The sequence below is a fragment of the Anabrus simplex genome, chromosome 1, assembly GCF_040414725.1.
Source record: "Anabrus simplex isolate iqAnaSimp1 chromosome 1, ASM4041472v1, whole genome shotgun sequence".
Classification (NCBI taxonomy): domain Eukaryota; kingdom Metazoa; phylum Arthropoda; class Insecta; order Orthoptera; family Tettigoniidae; genus Anabrus; species Anabrus simplex.
This window is the reverse complement of record NC_090265.1, coordinates 1,794,117,123-1,794,137,437: the sequence shown is the minus strand read 5'-3', so window position 1 is coordinate 1,794,137,437 and position 20,315 is coordinate 1,794,117,123. Positions and strand designations below refer to the sequence as shown.

The following is a 20,315-nucleotide window of genomic DNA, read 5'->3' as shown; positions in this document are numbered from 1 at the left end:
ATGATGAAGACAAGACATACACCCCGTCCCCATGCCAGAGAAATTAACCAATGATGATTAAAATCCCCTACTCTGTTGGGAATCGAACCCGCGACCCCTGTGACCAAAGGCCAGCACGCTAACCATTTAGCCATGGAGCCGGACGTAATCCTGGTGAGGGTCCCATATACTGGAACCATACTCTAGTTGGGGTCTCACCAGAGACTTACATGCCCTCTCCTTTACATTCTTACTACAACCCGTAAATACTCTTATAGGCCTAAGTTTAACTATGTGCAGAGACCTGTACCCTTTATTTACAATGATATTTATGTGATTACCCCAATGAAGATCTTTCTTTATATTAACATCTAGGTACTTACAGTGATCCCCATAAGGAATTTTTTTTTTTGCTAGGGGCTTTACGTCGCACCGACACAGACAGGTCTTATGGCGACGATGGGATAGGAAAGGCCTAGGAGTTGGAAGGAAGCGGCCGTGGCCTTAATTAAGGTACAACCCCAGCATTTGCCTGGTGTGAAAATGGGAAACCACGGAAAACCATCTTCAGGGCTGCCGATAGTGGGATTCGAACCTACTATCTCCCGGATGCAAGCTCACAGCCACGCGCCTCTACGCGCACGGCCATCTCGCCCGGTACCGTATAAGGAACTTTCACCCCATCAATGCAGTATTTAATAGGGAGAGGGCTTTTCCTATTTGTGAAACTGACATTTACTGGCACACAAGAGGACTCCCGAGTGACAACATTCCGACACCGTGGCGTCTCCGTAAAGTAGTTAGGGTGACGTAAAATAAAATAGCCCCTGATTAGGCCTATACATCTGGTAGACTATTAGGCCTACTCAGAGATGGAGTAAAATTAATTACGAGATGCGAATGTATTGTTAATTTCATTATATTATTGTAATTCAAAGAATAACATACCGGTAGGCCTTATTGGTATCGTCTGTGATGTATTCCACTTCTTTCTCGTGAGAAATGGAATTGATTTGTCTGTTATTTAATTTCTAAAGAATTTGTTAATATTAAGTCCCTTCTGTGTTCAAATGTATTGTTCGTTTTCTTACTGTTAATCTTATAGGCTTAGTGTTACACAGTCAGCGTAAAATTGAGTAGCTTACTTCATACGTGTATCTGATTACTAGACTACTACCTGAACTAATAAAAATAAATAATAATATAATGATTGTACTATATTTGTTTTTCAGCCCACTAACTACTTTTAAGATTTTCGACCAAGCTGAAGTGACCGAATTTTGTCCCGTAGGAGTAGGGAATAGACCGGGTATTTTATGATTAAGGTCCTGTATATCTTAGGAGCAGCAGGTTGAAATAAAAAAGCCTGTTTGTAATCGAGGTCATTGTAGAGCCTACACCCACAGGCAAAAATTGTAGGCTATAAGCTACTATAGTGTAGAATTATTCAGATGATAATGTAAGAAATGGAACAGAATGGATGCATATTATATTTCAACTTATAGCTTTTTAGTGTGTCGAAATGACGAAATGTAACACTGTGACATACCTGTAAACATGGGCACTTTACTAGTGTTATGGAATAGCTTACTTCTTTAAGAGAAAATATAACTTACTATTAATTTATTTAGTCCTTTTTTCCGGGTTTTCTGTACAGTTTGCCGACGTTTCGAATACATTACAGTATTCCTTGTTAAGGCAACTGAAATACCCCTACTCAATCACACTACGAGATTGCCTGAGAGACTGATGACCTCGGATCGAGTAGGGGTATTTCAGTTGCCTTGACAAAGAGTACTGTAATGTATTCGAAACCTCGGCAAACTGTAAAACTGTAGGCTACGGAATGTACAGAAAACAAAAACACGGTTCAACCCGAAACAATACTAAATAATTTTCCACACCGTGGAAACTTCACTTCTAAGAAACTATTATTTTAATTCTTGTACTAATCTTGAAGTTGTGAAATGTAACTTACTTTAATTTCGTGGTTCTACATAGAATATAGACCAAGACAGTTTACTTTAAAATAGAAAAGATAAATTTTCGTATTTTCCTCAAAAATACTTAAATGAAATTAAACGATGACGTTAATATAATCTTGATTTTTCATTTTCAAACACTAACCTGAGAAAGCCGTGTTCTTTAATGCTTCTTGACCCTCCGTCTGGCTTCAAAGGGGCTTCCTTTCACGTACACCAAAATGGTAGCTTAGTTGAATGTACTTTAATCTGCTTTATCTTCAAACGCTAGGTACACTTTTTTTAAAAAAATTGCCAGTTGGGAGTAAGTTTTTCTCCATTTGCGTAGAAATGCGTGGAGCTTTTAGTACATTTAACCTAATTCACAGTCGGACATTTCAGGCACCAAACTGCACAACAAAATGTCAACTAGGCCTGTCAGTTAACAGAAAGCCTATATACACTGCTACCAACCCTTACGCGAAGTCTATATTGTATCATCGTAACTTGAATCCAATTCAATGCATTTAAAAGTACGAGAACTGTCGTGGAGCGGTGCGTAAATAAATAGCGTATTAATTTGCACAAGTTCCCTTTTAGCATCTAAATAGGCACCGCCACTAAATCTTCACGTCACGGCGTAGCATGTGCAGGAAGAGACAACTTAATATTGGGAGAGAATTAGAGCCAGCGTTCAGAAGGTTTAAAATGTTAACTTTTTATTTCCTTTTCCACCAATAGATACGCTATTTATTTCTCTTTCAAAAATAGCAGCCATTGAGATGGATTGCATTGTCCTCTGATACTTCATATATGCCGACCTGATCCGGTAATGCTACCCAACGTATTTACCAAAACATGTTTTCGCCGAGAGATCGTTCTCCTTGTTAATGGATCGGGGGGGGGGAGGATATAAGCCCCTCCTTCTTGTCACCTGCTAGCCAATGGGTACAGAGCGGCGAGATGAAAGAGACGGGAGGCGGAGCTTGAGTGAGATGACGGCAGCCAGCTAGGATCACCTTCAGTCAGACCTCCAACGGCGGAGGCGCAGGTGCATATATTCTTGTCTTGTCGAGTGTCGCTCGCGGTGTATCGCGCGTGTGCTTTAGCAGATCCATGGCAGTGTCCACGCTCAATATGGCACCCTATTTCACAGGATACCCCTTCCAAGGTAAAAAAAACAACCACTTGTACTTATTGTTCAACAATATTCCGCTTTTCTAGCGGTATTTCCAAATGACATTTGTCTTTCCGCTGTTTATATTGTTACCAGTAAAGTCAGTCACCGTTCCTCTCAAGTTCTGGTGCCATCTGATGTAACTTACGTAATCTTTCGTTAGGCGAAATGAGAAGAAGAAAAAAATGCTCTCCAAGAGCCCTTAGCTAAGCCCATCCTAAAATTATTCTACTTTCAGTTAATATTAATATTTTACTGTGTTTTATAATTTTCATTCACTGTCTAGCCTTAATAAAATGTTCGTTTTGTTTTGTTTTCTAACATTCCTAACTAGAGATGATAAATTGCATCTGAAACATTACACAGGATAACCAATTTTTCCGTTTAGATGATTATATTTTAAAGTGAAATAGACTTCAATTTTTACTGAGCACTCATCGATTCAACGCCACGTTGCCACTCCGATTTTTCCTTGCCTGGTTTTACATACCGGTGCAGTAAACTGTCGTTGCTACCATTGTTCAATGATCTGTTACAGGAGCCTATGTTCATAAAATCGCCCAGTAAATTGTAGTTTGAGGTCAACTCTGCTGTATTGGCGTAGTTGACTCAATTCTCGGTATGTTATGGTGGCCTAATTGATTCACGCTGCGTAATTAGCGTCACTAATATTTTAGTACAGATGGGAAGGGTTCGTAAATTGTAATAACAAGTAAGATTTAATATCGCACTAATTTCCCTAGTAGGCCTACATTTTCTAATAATTCTAAAAAAAAATTCTACAGGGAAAAGCGACTATAAACAGCACTTTAAGGCACGAACATGTTGTTAACTGAGTGATACAATTTACTTGTAAATGAATTTCAAGACAAATCTAGGGTTCCTTATTTTGAGTTCCAACTAAACCGAAGTAGAATTACAATTCTTCTCGGATGAAAGTAGACCATAAAGAAAAATCTATCCTTGAATAGTGGATAATTATTTAAAAGCAGAATTTGATTTTCCTTCTTATATTCTAGTATTTCAATTTATCATATGTCACATAAATTTCCGGAAGGGATTCTTTACAGGTTTGGGTACTTAATGCGAAAAAAAAAAAAAAAAAAAGCGAGTAACAATTCATCCAATGATTTCTGGAAGATCGGAGTATGAATGCCGGCCCTTAGCTCATGCAGCACTGCTTCTCGATCCAATTACACCGCTGTATCTCGAACTTGTCCTCCAGATACCAAAGCAAGGTGGACGATGAGACGATGTAGAGTGTATCGGATCCTTACGTTGACAAAGTTGATGCTCACCCATTGTTGTGCTTCTATATTTATTTAAAGTGAACCACTAACTGATATTCCCGTCACTGTTTTGCATATTTGTAATTTCCCTGATTATCCGAGATGTTTGGGAATAGAATACTGCTCCTAACTCACAGTTAAGAATCTCATGAGTTTGACATCTTGGCTCTGTTCGGTGCTCATGTTGATGGGTGTTGTGTTCATGCAAGCTAATAGGCTATTTACTTAAAATTGTGTTTTATTTAGTGTTTTAGAAAATCAACCTTGAATATATTCCGATAGCTTTATCACTATTTAAAATGCAGGCCTACTTAATTGTAGTTCTTCCGATTTCTTGGATACGTTAAATGAAGCAGTAGTTCAAATAGGCTGTTTCTTTAAATGATTATACTAGCCTATATATCATAGGTCTATATAATTTAGTCCCATCATTTTAACCGCCTCATTAAAAATCAGCTTCTGTTGGGCTCAGGGTTGAAAGGTGGCAATTACTGTAGAGAGCGAACAGTTATTCATTCCCATTAAGAGAAACCTTTCTCCTCAAGATTTTTCTTCCCTCTTCGTTCTTTCTTGGGTTTTTTTCTTCTACAGTCACTCTTACACTCGCGAAGAAATTTTGAGCGAATAGAAAATTTAAAAATTAAAGGCTTATCCCAAATTATTGCCAAGTTAGTCTAATATATGTTAGCCTATGGAAAGTTAAATATTGTAACATGCTTCGCGCAAACACTAACAACTTACAATTCACAGCTCAAATCATTATAAATGACGTTCTAAGGCAATGTAACTCTACAGTAGGCTAGTGATACTTCAAGTCCTTTGATATTTGCCAGTTTTGTAATCTATTATTTATTTATTCATGTATTTATTTATAATGAAAGGATGACGAGAAAAAGGAGAAGGAAAGCACGTGATGAAGGTGAAGCGTTCAGTTGCATAAAATATATTTTTACTATGAAAGGAGTATCTTATGTAGACTACGTTTAGTCAATATGTCGAGTACTCTCAATAAGATTCTGCCTGCTTTCTTTTCTACAGTATTTGATTTCTAATTTGTGGTTTTTACCTTTCCGCAGGGGTAAACTTCAGGCTGCGATACCTGACATACTGGGTAGCCTACATTTACTTTAGGTCGATATTCAAGTAATTAAGCCGGCCTCGCTGTGTTGGCGTAGAGTGCCTGCCACTTACACAGAGGCCCCGGGTTCGATTCCCTGCGAGGTCAGGGAGTTTCACCTGGATATGAGGGCTGTCTATGTGATTACAATGAGGAGCTACTTGGCGGTGAGATGGCGGTCCCGGTCTAGAAAGCCAAAGATAACGGCCGAGAGGATTTTTCGTGTCGACCACGCGGCACCTCGTTTCTGCAGGCCCTCGGGCTGAGCAGTGGTCATGGCTGTTGCGCCGTGGGGTTTTGATTCGAGTAATTAAAACACACATACCTACTCTGGCCTCCAATGGGCAGCTCATGTTTCATTACGACCGCGGCAGGTTTGCGGGACCCTTGATCTACCTCCGGCTCCCTGGCTGAATAGTCAGCGTAATAGCTTTCGGTCCAGTGGGCCCTGGGTTCGATTTCCTGGCGGGTTGAGGATTTTATCTTAAATGCTTATTTCCCTTGGCTCGAGGACTGTCCCCAACATTCTAGCAACTTATACACATCGCTATCGTCTACCGCACAAACAGTTTCCTATACCACCCTCAACGCAGGGTCTGCCTTACAAAGCTAGGAATAGTCATGCCATATTATTATTATTATTATTATTATTATTATTATTATTATTATTATTATTATTATTATTATTATTATTATTATTATTATTATTATTCCTACCTTGGGTAGCCTACTCCTTTTTAGCCGATAAGGCCACTCTTCGAAGTGTCAGACATCTTCTTTTCTTTGCTGTGATAAGCGTTCAAATGGGTTCAGTAGCGCAGTCGGTTAGGTATTGTCTTTCTGTTCTCAAAGTACCAGATTCAGTCCCAGCTGAGGTCAGTGACTAGAGAGTATTTAAATGTTACAACTCCACGTTGTTGACTTGCCCAAAATACTATTGAAGAAATGCGGTACAGCATCATTCTCATGGTCTGTTTCTTCCTCTTATTATCATTATTATTGACAGAGCAAGTTGGCCATGCGGTTTGGATCACGTAGCTGTGAGCTTGCATTTGGGAGTTGGTGGGTTCGAACCTCACTGTCGGCAGCCTGAAGATCGCTTTCCGTGCTTTCCCATTTTCACACCTTAATGCAGGCCACGGTCGCTTCATTCCCAATTCTATCCCATCACTGCCATAAGACCCCGAATGTCAGTGCGATGTAAAACAAATAGCAAATTATTATTATTATTATTATTATTATTATTATTATTATTATTATTATTATTATTTCACTTTTAAGTCAACCAGAATAGGCCTCCTTCCTCAATTTCAGACACTTTTGGGTATAAGAATAGCCCTATATCGACTAAATTATTTACTTGAGTGATATGACAACTCCACCGTATTATATTTAAGTTTAGATCAGTACATCTGAGATTTCGAAGATGGAAAGCCAATTCCTCTTGGCTTCAATTCCGTGCAGAAATTTAAATTCCCTCGGTTATGTTTTATAGGCTGAGTTTACATTATTTTAGACCATTTTTGGATGGACTAGGCTATACTGTAGGCCTGGAGAGGCTGCTCAGAATTGTCCAATTAAACGCCTACTACGTTGTCGCGTTCTCCTGTTTTCATAACGCGTTGGCACTGCGTGGAAAATTACACTACTGTACGTTAAATATCACTTGTGCCAGGCCAAGATACTTCTAGTTCATAAATTCAGCTGCAGGGGAAACAGCTTCCCATCTGAGAATATTTCAATATTTCAATATTTTCAATCCTTTCATAGTTCTATTTTCATGGAATTAAGTACAGTATTTAGATGTAAGAGTGAAGCAGACAATAAGGTATCGTGCCAAAATGTTAGGCCTATGGATTAGAAGTTGGTAAACTCACGTGTTGTATTTACAGACTCTGCTCTTCCTAGCACCCTAACACAACGTGTGTGACAGTGACGAAATATCTTTAATATAATATTTCAGATCTTAAGTCTTAATTATGTTTTGCACCGTTACCTGGCGTGCGTACACTCCTGGTAATGATAGCTGTTTCAAAAAGTCGATCAAGTTCGAAGTGTTCGAAGAAGTGACATGTAGCCTATTTCATCTGACGGCTCCCATATTCTAAGCGTGGAGCCATCATAGCAATCGCCAGGAAGAGCACCGTTGTAGATCCAACTGTGAGGTTTGAAGGAGGGAACAGACAGACGGAAGAGGTTGATTTTGAAAAGAAGAGAAATGGTGAACCGTGCTTTAAACACCTGCAGGAGAAATACACCATCCCGTTCCGAAATTGGGAGGTGATTGGACTGCATTTTGGAACTCAGCTCAAAGAGTGATCTCTATACTAAATTATGCGTGAACTTCTTTCCGTCTTTCAGGATTTGTAGGTAGGAACTATAATAAATTGTAAAAATATTCTCAGGGACTGTCTCAAAATTGTAAATTACCATTTGTAGGCATACATTATTAAAAATTACAAATGAAATGTTTCCATTCGGAGATTCTTTAGCGAAATCTTGAAAAATATTGAGTCAATAAATAGGCCCTAATAGACAATTTTATTCAAAATATTATTGAAATTTTGTTGAAAAACTAATTATGAGTCTGTATTGGCGCGGTAAACTCTACGCAAGAACAACCATCCTTTTAAGATGTTCTCTCTCTTTATAGTCTGTAGATTTATTCAATATTTCTGTTACTTGAAGGCTAATACTCGTGCCTTGTTCCTGAGCAGATATTTTCAAAGTAACTCACCCAGATTTTTAATAAACTCTGGTAATTAATCCAGGTTAATGATTAATTATATTTTACTGCATGCAGTATTTTGTAGATGCTCCAACCAACAGGATCACTAAATGAAACTCCCTTCGTTGATCAATAAATGAGGGGCATTCAAAATATGTTAACGGTTGTCCGAACCGGAGAGTATATAGACTAGCCTGCCTCAGCGACACACGAGGTGTATCGTAGGCTTCTTCCTGGCCTTAATCCCAATTAATTGTGGTCAGCACTTGACTTGGTTCAATTTTGCACCAGATGCCCTTCCTGACGCCTACCCTATGTGGAAATAAGAGGTGCGTCGCAGTATACAATTGAAATGTTGCATCAGTTGGTGCGTGAAGTACGCGGAGCAGTACGCTTTTTGTATGCAGTTGCACTGGGAAGTAGTGGCGGTGTAAAATGATGCCAACAATTAGAATATAATGTAGCCTACTTCTCCGCTACACAGGAAAGCATAGAAATGGAGATGTTGTTGGGTTGTTCCCCTCTCAGTAGCCTCTTACGACATGCAGGAGGTACAGATAACGAATTCTTTTACTCCAAATAAAGGGGAGATAAAGCGTTCCGATAAAATGAAAGAAATACGTAGCATCGTGATCTACATCGAACAATATGGGTGCTGATCTAACACACAACATTCCCATGCCATGTCACAAGATAGCCCCACCTACCAAGATCTACGTCTGACAAAATGGTCGCTGATATGGTACACAATTTTATGGCCATAAATATTCGCAAGATATGTATTATGAGAAATACGGCCTGCTATTGGTCTAAGGCGCATGATTTTATGTCCAATAAATATTTTTTCTTCCTTCCGCAGTGTTCAGAATGATAATTAATGTTTTACCGTTGAAATTATTCGCCATTGCTTTGTTTAGAATCTCTCTTTATATGTCCAACATCAACATCTTGCAAACAATGTCCTTCTGCCCACCAAAATGGCGTCGTTCTTCCATCCACACGGTGTACACTGGTTGCTTGGTTACGGTGTTGGTTTCTTTCCGACGCTAAATTGCTTACGCTTATTATTATTATTATTGGCGGATGGCAACAAGTTAGATACATATATATACAAGTACACAATACACAGACAAGAAACATGCTCCTTGGGAGCAAGATTTAGTTACACTAGAATGTCCAGTTGGGTGATCCAGTCTATGGCTTCCTCTCGTGGTTACAAAATGTCACTCGGGCTACCTGTGTAGGAACGTACAATATGGGGATCATCTGCCGAGACGCACCACAGTCGCACTCTGGTGATGAAATATATTTCCACTTATAAAGGGCATCCATGCATCGTCCATGGTTTGTTCTTACCCGATTCAGAGTGGTCCGAAACTTACGCGGTAGATGATGTCCACCAGGAAGATGTTCACCAAAAAATATGTTGTGTAGGGAACTGTCTGTGGCAACTTCCCAGCGACTTCTCCATTCTTCTAAAGGGTGAAAATTCCCAACAGCCAATGCGACAGCACCACGCTAAAATGGATGACGTGACTTGAGCCTCGTTATCTTGAGAGCGGGAATATCATCCAAAATAGGCAGTTGAGGGTTCATTTCAATCATCTTGTACTCTCGAATGAGAGAATTTGATCTTCTTATATCAGGCGGAATTGTGCCTGACAGAATTGGGAGCCAATTATTACAGACATACCACGAGCCCAAAATTATGTCCATGTTAAAAAGGCTGGGTGATGCTGATCGGAAGGAGAGTCAGTGTCTTGCAAATCCACGTAATGGTTCGCAGGAATAGCACAGCGTGTATCACAGACATGACACAAGAGATGGACATCACAATCACTGACTGGGCTATCGGAAATTGTGTTCAGGTTGGTTTCCGTGATCATTGACACCCGAACACAAACTAGTAAGTTTTACAGCTTCTCTGGACTTTCTTCAGCGTTACTCTATGGAAGGCAAACATCATTTCATACCGGACACAAAGACGACGTCTGTGGAATGGAGATACAAATCCTCGCCATTGCCATCAGCAGAAAAGGTCATGAGCACTACTTTCTTCTTTGTTTACACAAAGTTACACAACGGGGAGCAGCCATTAATGCCGACGCTTACTGTTAAATACTGTATTGAGGTTGCTGGGCAAAGAACAAAACTCGAGGAAAGCTACGCAGATCATCCCGTATCATGTAGCCTATACAGTCTGGATCTTAGAGCATGTGACCAACTTTCATGTGTTCAGGAAGCTGAAAGGACATCTGGGTGGAAAAAGATGTGCCGACGATGAACACGTTGTAACTGCTGTTTTCCAGTGGCCCAGGAGCAGAATTCTATCGTCAGGGAATTGAATTATTTAGACAGTGCCGTGTGGCTGTTAAGTGAGGCATGAGGGAGTTTTTAAAAAGTAACTATGATCGGTTGAAAACGGTAAATTAAAATGTAAACAGACTGTGGGATAGGTTTAAAGCAATTGTTGAGGAATATGAAAAGGGGTATGCACCTTTAAATTTGGTAAGGAATTGTAAAGATCCGCTATATTATAACAGAGAAGTAAACAGACTAAGAAGGAAGTGCAAGTTGGAAACATGTTCCAAGAAGGACATTCGAGGAATAACTAATGAACAAAGGAAAAGAGAATGTGTGTATGAGTGAGGATCTATAGAATACAGAAGTATTCAGTTAGCAGTGTGTAAACATTGCTGGTTACAAGGATAATGTCCAGAGAGAGGGGGTGACTAATAATAACGAAGTATTGAATTTTTCGTACGATAACAAAGACTTTTACAATAAGATACAAAATTTGGAAACTATAGCAGCTATAATTGATACGGTTTTTGGGGATACAGGTTGGGATAGAGTATTATATATTTGACGTACTTACTGTATTTGATTACTGTTTGCATGCAGGAGCTATCTCAAACGAATGGAGTGTTGCTGTAGTTGTTTCACTGAAACTCAACTTGTAGGATTGCAGCAAGATATAGGTAATAGCCTAGATTCAGGAGGTCAAATGAACTGTATGGTAATTGACCTATATAAGGCATTTGATTAGGTAGATAATGCGAGACTACTGGCAAAAATGACTGCAGTTGGACTAGACAAAAGAGTGATTGAATGGGTGGCTATATTGCTAGAAAATAGATCTAAGATAATTAGAGTAACTGAATCATTAATAGGGAATTCCTCAAGGCAGTATAATTGAACCTTTATATGTATATAAATGATATGAATAAAGATCTAGGAGCCTCCGCGGCTCAGGCGGCATCGCGCCGGCCTTTCGCCGCTGGGTTCCGTGGTTCAAATACCGGTTGCTCCATGTGAGATTTGTGCTGGACAAAGCGGAGGCGGGACAGGTTTTTCTCAGGGTACTCCGGTTTTCCCTGTCATATTTCATTCCAGCAACACTCTCCAATATCATTTCATTTCATCTGTCATACATTAACCATTGCCCTAGAGGAGTGCGACAGGCTTTCGCAGGTGGCACAATTCCCATCCTCGCGGCTAGATGGGGCTTCATTTATTCCATTCCTGACCCGGTCGAATGACTGGTAACAGGCTGTGGATTTCATGAGAACAGAACTAGAATCCGAAATAAGGCTTTTTGCTGATGATGTAGCCTGTATAGGCGTACTGTATAGAGTATTAAATACGTTACAAGATTGTGAGCAACTGCAAAAGACCTCGACAATGTTATGACATGGACAGCCGGCCTGCAGTGTTAAACGGGATTAAAAGTCAGGTTTTGAGTTCCACTAAAAGGAGAAGTCCCCTCAGTTTTAGTTAATGCGTCGATTGGGGCGAAAGTTCCTTCTGCGGATCACTGTAAGTACCTAGGTGTTAATGTAAGTAAAGATCTTCATTGGGGTAATCACATAAATGGGATTGTAAATCTCTGCACATAGTTATGAGGGTATATAGGGGTTGTAGTAAGGATGTAAAGGAGAGTGCATAGAAATCTTCGGTAAGACCCCAACTAGAGTACGATTGCAGTGTATGGGACCCTCACCAGGATTACTTGATTCAAGAACTGGAAAAAATCCAAAGAAAAATACCTCGATTTGTTCTGAGTGATTTCTGACAAAAGAGTAGCGTTAGACAAATGTTGCAAAGTTTGTGCTAGGAAGACTGGGAGAAAGAAGATGAGCTGTCAGTGGTGAGATGGCGTGGAATGACATCAGTAGACGAATAAGTTTGAGTGGTCATTTTAAAAGTAGGCAAGATCACAATATGAAGATAAAGTTGGAATTCAAGGAGGCAAGTTGGAGCAAATAATCATTTACAGGAGGGGGAGTGAGGGATTGTAATAATTTACTAAGGGAGATGTGCAAATATTTTCCAAATTCTTTGCAATTATTTAATAAAAGACTGGGTTAAAAGAGATAGGGAATTTGCCACCTGGCTTCTCACCTAAATGTAGATTAGTCGTGATTGATTGATTGATTGATTGATTGATTGATTGATTGATTGATTGATTGATTTTTACAATGCACATTTGTGTCAATTTGCATTGTAATGCATAATGTATAACTTACTTTTTGAAGGCGATTCGTATATGCTTATCTGCTTAGAACCTCGACAATTTTCCTCATCTCTTAATCGGGGTTTGTGGTAAAAATTAACGTAAACATTCAGAGAACTTTTAAGGCCCCGAATATGAAAGGCCATAGGTTTGAGAAAGTTTCATAGTGGTTGAACAATGCGAACTTATGACTGTTTCACTACTGAGTCCCTATTTTGATCCTGCCATCTCCCCCAGCTCGGTCTCTCAGAGCTCCGAGGTAGTTTGGGAATTTTTGGATGTTTCTAGCGACGTTCATGTATCTCTGGAACCAAGTTTTAATTTTCTACGATACATAAAGTAGCCTGGTGTCCATGACCGTGAAGGTACCAGTGACTCAGCGGTTAGCGAGTTCGAGTCCCGTTGGGCGAAGAAAATAGTGGCCGGCGGGGTAGGAGAGGTCTTGCGTGCCAAATGCCTCGATTCAATTCCAAACCATGTGGAGTGAGGTCATATGACGCTGTCAGTCGGATAGCGAGTAATCGACTTGGCCAGTGTTGTTACCGAGTGCGCTGTAGACCTATCCCCAGAATCCATCATCGAACTTCCTTTGGAGACGTTTACACTGAAATATGTTCAGCTCCATGGCTGACTGGTCATCGTCTTGGACTTTGGAACTCAGGACCCCGAGACTATTAATTCTCTTGGCTCGGGGACCGGATATTTGTATTCTCTCCAATATGAAGTACATACCACACACAACACTATCTTCCTTCACAGTAATATGCACGACAGACGCTGTCAACTCTCATCTGGCTGTAATAACCGCACAAAACTATTATGAAATACCCCCTTATTAAGCTTCAGATGTTGGCGAAGAGACACAGCAAACAGTTACACTTGAACATCTATCAGGCACTTCATTGCTACAAGTGTTAGAACATGGCGCAAGAGGGATGATTCATACATGAAATTCCTTTAGTTGAGAGGCGGCAGCCGTTCTTGGCCCAAGGAGTGCGGTGGGGATGCACATTTTTGCAATTTGGGGTGGCGCCAAATTTTGGAAAATTAAGAGGTTTTCAATATCTGATTGAATTAAGTACGGTTCATTGAAGTTAGTAAGAGTTTTGAGATTACTTGAACTTTTCAAATTTTTGATTGACGACCTAATTTAAGATTGAATTTAATTTAGTTAACTAATCTTAGTAACAATTTTTGGTCAGTTAAAATCGTATTACAGTATATATGTACATATACATTATAATATTAATAACATATAGAAAAGGTACATTAATTAATTATAATTTATTGGTATACAAGACCCCGATACTTTTGTTAACATATACATTTGAGAGAGAAAAGGTAGGATCTTAAAAATATTTCTAGCATTTTAGGGGGCATTTATCTACGTATATACGAGGTATATATTAATAAATGTTTATATAATATATCTAGAGCATTGGTATTTAATTATAATACCATACATTCATTATCTATTTAATTTCAATATATAGACCTATATTCGGAAGAAGAACGGCAACGAAGATCAGATAGAATGAAGAAGTACTGGAAGAACAGAAAAGAAAAAAAACACAAAACACCCAAGAAAACCGGACAGAAATTGACTACAGTGGTCCAATGCGACCGTAAAAGCACAATAATAATAGAGCAAATGCACTGATTTAAGTAGGCCTACATATCTGTGGCATGGTTCTAAAAGGGCCAATGTCATTTTTTACCGAAATTGAGATATTAACTGATACAAAAGCGTTTTATCCTGGCTTGCAACATGTTAAAAAGGCCAAAGTCTCTGTTAAGTACTAAGCGAACAGTTAACATTTAATTAAATAAGCCCTTGCCAATAATGTTAGATTACCAATAAAGATTAAAGACCTGGCAATTTTTAAAGAATACGATAGAAAAAATTAGCGTTTAATAAGCTGACTTCCACAAAATATAGTTATTTAAATTTAGTTGTTGAAAGAAAAATTGGAAAACTATAAGCAAAACTTCAAATGCTCATAGCTCAAAAACAGGTTTTTTGACATTGGCCCTTTTAGAACCAACCCACAGATATATCAAGAATTGTACACAAAAAAGAAATAACTCATGATTGTATTAGGCTATATTTAAATGTTTATTACTTGGTCTTTACGTTCTTCGCCACTCACAACAACAAGAATGATATGTCATTAATGTTTTTGGTTTACGTCCCACTGACTAGTTTTGCGGTTTACGGAGACGCCGAGATGCCGAAATTTTGTCCCGCAGTGTTCTGTTACATGTCAGGAGATCTGCCGGTACTAGGCTGGCGTATTTGAGCACCTGCAAATACCACCGCACTGAGCTAGGATCGAACCTGCCAAGTTGGGCTCAGCCCGACAACTTACAGTACAACGATCACCGCCTTTACCACAAGCTGGATATTTCTCTCAGCTGAGCTATTTATACACCTATGTGTGTATGGTCTTGAATGTCACCACGAATTGGCCGACAAGCTTAAGTTTCTCAAATTAACCGAAATGTTTTGTTGTTGACCAATACAATTTGCGTTACGTTGCACTGACACAGATAGGACGTATAACGACGATTGGATAGGAAAGGGCTAGGAGTGGGAAGGAGGCGACCGTGTGAAAATGGGAAACCACTGGAAACCGTCTTTTGGGATGTCGTCAGTGAGGGTTCGAAACCACTATCTCCCGAAAGCAAGCTCACAGCTGCGTTACCCTAACCGTACGGCCAATTCGCTTGGTCGTCTGTAAATTAATGTGTCGAATATATTAATATTCTCTTATTTCTTCTTTCAAAATCAATTTCGAAATCTTTTAATTACATTTCTTGTAAAGTCCAATGACACACTCCTTTGTGATTTAGCTCTGATCAGATCCTTCAACTAGCCCCGCCCCCCACCTAGTTCTGTACTATGTTTCAGTTAACGCGATTGAAAATAACAAAGCATAAAGGCCTACATCGTAAAGAAAACAAATCCATGAAGCACAACTCTGTAAGCAAACTTCACCGCCTTCTCTGTGTGTGTACAAAGACCTCTCCCTTCTCCCTCGCCTCCGCTGTTGGCATTGTTCATATTAATAGTCCGATCACATGAAGGAGGCTGTTCTGAGCAGTTAGTGTATGCCACAACTTATTGGCTATTGTTTTATTTGTTTCTGTCGCCCAAATCATTGTAGTTGTTGTCCTCTTATTGTTGTATCGTTTCAAGACGTCAAGGTTAAAAGTCTAGAGCGAGCACGAATTCTAATAACATCGATCAAAAATAAATAAATAAATAAATAAATAAATAAATAAATAAATAAATAAATAAATAAATAAATGCAAAAATCGTAGAGAAAATGTCTACGTTACCGTAGCTGAAAAGATTTGTCGTGTAAATCCTCTATTTTTATTTGTCTTTAAGTTGATAGGCAACGAATAATTTGTTTGAATTTGTTATTGGTTCCCTTGTCCGGACTACTTGTCTAGACCTAGACCATCGTTTTACAAGGGGTTCGCAAAATTATGTCCCCTATGGCGAATTTTCACGTGATTGTTTTTTAATGAAGCGTGTTTAGACATTAGTGGCAGGCGATAGCTTACTCAGCCTATTATAGATCCTTCTCTTTAATTAGTTTATGATTAAGTTCAAATAATGAGTTCGTATTGTCAGCGAATTATCCTATGACGGCCTCATTGCCATTTTCATTCAGATATTTTATTAAAGGTCATTTTCTTTTTACAAAGAAATAAATCCCGACATGACATTTGTGCTGAAAGTTATCTGAGATTTTATTTCACATCTTAGGTATCTGACTTTGAAGCTCTGTACCATCCAAATCAAGAGCATCCTTCTAGTTGAATTTCAAATAAAGAGGTGAGTAACTCTGGTGTGGGATTGTTATATAATGAGGTTTGTTTACGTTGGGCAGTTCTTCAGTACATGCACCTCTTCGAGTGAAGTTGTCACGGCAAAATTTATTTGTGTGACTGCGTAAACAATTCCAAAGTTCCTTTCTTTCAACCCAGTTTACCTAGTCCCTGATGTCTCGCTACGACACTGGTAACTACAACAACTTAAGATTCATTTAAGGCTAGTGAATATTATGTACAGTATATTAATAAGGGGTTCGCGAGTCACGGTATAGACCAGGGCCTCTCAAACGCCCAAAAACTCACGCGTGCAAATCGAGGCGCAAGAGATCCGTGCACTGTGCATCGGTCCGGCTCGGCTTGTTTCGGACCAACGCTTCGTCTCTGGGCTACTCGGCTAAGCTCGGCTCTACTCGGCGCAACTCAGCTCGGATTTGGAGCGCTACGGCTTACGATGTGACTATACCACCTGAGGCAGGCTTCATACATTTTGTCCACAATCGCAACAACATCTAGTTCCGTTCGTGGCATGGTTCAGTCGGGTCAGGTCAGGTGAGCAGCGAGGCATGAGCATCCCAGTGGCATGCAGCGCTTGTTCATGTTCGTCGCTGGCCAGCATTCAGAACAACTGGTCGAATGGCAGTCATTTAGACTTTGGACTTAGGTGAGCGGGAGAACTCCAATAGTTTGCTCCCATTTCAGCCAGACCGCGCGGGCGCCTACAAGAGTTTCACCTTCAGCGCTAACTGAAGATCAAATACTCTTGAATAGTAATGGCTGAGTGGTCATCCTTCGCTCCTCGAGGACCTGGGTTCGATTTCCCGGCATACTCTAGGGACTTTAATATTAATCCTGCCTTAGGGACTGGATGTTATTGTTGCATCTCTCACAGAACTTTTCTCCACCACAATGACACTCAGTTTCCTACAAATGGTAGACGCGCCCTGCCTAAGAAGGGAGATGTAGCTGGTCCATCATACTTTCTCAGGCGGCGCTCCTGAACAATGTGCTCAACTGACTTGAAAGGTGCTCCCCAGTCGCAGGCAGGGGATTACATCTAGCGTGGCCTGTTCTCAAACGGTTAAGTTTCGTCCGTTGGTGTTTCTTCAGGGAAAATCCTCGGAGTCCCGTTGTGTGGTCCTCGATGCCTTGGTGTTTCACAGGTGAAGATTTCCAGCTTAAACGCCATTTTTTCTGGATTTTGAAGGCAGTTATTTCATATCATATTGGGTTCCTTGAATTATGACTAGAAGGAGATAGGTAATTAAGGACCTCATGGATTGGGAGATCCTGTGGATGATTAGGGTGGTGTAACTTTATCCATCCACGAACAGTTCTTCCTGCCGTCTCACTCTGGAGATGATAGATTACTGATAGTATGTAACGGCGGAAATGGCGTGGATTTTAGTGTGTCTGTTAAGATTCTCATAGATTCGTTCAGATGGACATCTATCTTTTTTGTATGAGCGCTACGTTGCCACAGTGGTGGTGGTGATTATTGTTTTAAGAGGAAGTACAACTAGGCAACCATCCTCTATATAACACTAATCAGAGAGAAATACGGAAGGGATCCGACACTTCGAAAAATGAAGATGTCGGTCAAAGAAAGACAAGGGCCACGAAGGGCGTGAAAATGAAAGACTCCCTAGCCCTCGCAAACCTAATAGCGTCGGGGTCGGAAACGAACAAGAGTTGACCAAGGTAGGTCGGATAGGACAGATGAAAGTGAGGAGCCTGGCACAAGTAAGTGGAAGCAATGCCAGGACTCAGCCGAGGGCTCCGTGGTTGCCAACCCATGCTCCAAATTTCGGAGCCCCTGGGGCCCCTTTGAGTCGCCTCTTACGACAGGCAGGGGATACCGTGGGTGTTATTCTACCGCCCCCACCCACAGGGGGACTACGTTGCCACACCGGAGCACAGTATTCAGCCATGGTGAGGGCGGTAGTGAAGGAAGTGGTGATTAGTATTTACTGCTTAAAAATGTCATACATTTTGTTGAAATGTAGGCTACAAGACAGGCCCTAAATGTTATGATGCCCATCATAGATTGATTACTAGAGGATTTCTAAACATCCCATAAAAACAATATTAGCTAATTCTGGAATTAGGAGCAGGATGGTTCAGAACAATTGTCATATATCTGACTTCCAATGCCTTACCATCCAGATCATCAATCCTACTAAAGAACAAGTCAAAGTTTCGAGCCGCAGAGTTGTTAAGGTACCTGGTCTAGGAATCCTAGGTATTGGAGTAAACATGACAGTCGGTAAAGTGGAGCACATCGTTATCTTTTGACCTAAAGTCCTTGGAAACCGAATAAAAGTAAACAAGGATGTTGAATAGGGAACATGAAATAGAAAGACTCCATGCGGGTCATAACAGACTCACTTCTGACACTACGGCCTCACAAGGAATCATAAGGGAACAGTCTATCCATAATACGAAACCAAACCCATCTCCGTATAGGCCATGGATGCCCTTGGAGAACATCGGTTGCCTCATGGAGACCTCATGATCATTTTCCTCTCTAGAAGAGGGATAGGCTTCGTAATTCAGGGCGATCACAATAAGTACCTAGGTATGAAAAGATCTTCATTGGGGTAATCACATAAACGGGACTGTAAATAAAGTTTACAGATATCTTCATATGGTTATGAGGATATTTAAGAATTATAGTTAAGATGTAAAGAAGAGGGCATATAATTCTCTGGTAAGACCGCAATTAGAGTATGGTTCCAATGTATGAAAACGCCTGATACATGAACTATAAAAGATGCAAAAGAAATCAACACGGTTTGTTATTTTCGACAAAAGAGTGGTGTTATGTGAAGGGACTTTATCGTGTCTAAAGCATTTGATAGGGTGGGTCATGGGAGACTACTGGTAAAAATGAGTGCAATTGGACTTGACAAAAGATGGACTGAATGGGTTGCTATATTTCTAGAAAATAGAACTCAGAGAATTAGAGTAGGCGAAGCTTTATCTGACCCGGGAATTCCTCAAGGCAGTATTATTGAACCTTTATGTTTTCTTACATATACAGTACATGATTTGAGTAAAGGATGGAGTCAGAGATAAGGCGTTTTTGCAAATGATGGTATTCTGTATGGAGTAATACATAAGTTACAAGATTGTGAGCAACTGCAACGTGACCTCGAAAATGTTGTGAGATGGACAGCAGGCAATGGTATGTTGATAAACGGGGTTAAAAGTCAGGTTATGAGTTTCACAAATAGGAAAAGTCCTCTCAGTTTTAATTACTGCGTTGATGGTGTGAAAGTTCCTTTTGGGGTTCATTGTAAGTATCTGGGTGTTAATATAAGGAAAGATCTTCATTGGGGTAATCACATAAATATGATTGTAAATAAAGGGTACAGATCTCTGCACATGGTTGTGAGGGTGTTTAGGGGTTGTAGTAAGGATGTAAAGAAGAGGGCATATAAGTCTCTGGCAAGACCCCAACTAGAGTATGGTTCCAGTGTATGGGACCCTCACCAGGATTACCTGATTCAAGGAATGGAAAAAATCCAAAGAAAATCAGCTCGATTTGTTCTGGGTGATTTTCGACAAAAGGATAGCGTTACAAAAATGTTGCAAAGCGGAGAGATAGCGTGAAATGACATTAGTAGACGAATAAGTTTGACTGGCGTACTTAAAAGTAGGAAAGATCACAATACGAAGATAAAGTTGGAATTCAAGAGGACA

General features: G+C 40.0%; 1 protein-coding gene across 1 annotated transcript in view; it reads left to right on the top strand.

Moving 5' to 3' along the window:
* Positions 1–3,056: 3,056 nt before the first annotated feature.
* Positions 3,057–20,315, top strand: part of LOC136882881 (protein gooseberry-like) — a 351,093-nt gene continuing 333,834 nt past the window's right edge. The window contains exon 1 of the mRNA XM_067155157.2: positions 3,057–3,111. Coding sequence (XP_067011258.1) covers positions 3,057–3,111 — 55 coding nt within the window. The remainder of the gene's footprint in view (positions 3,112–20,315) is intronic.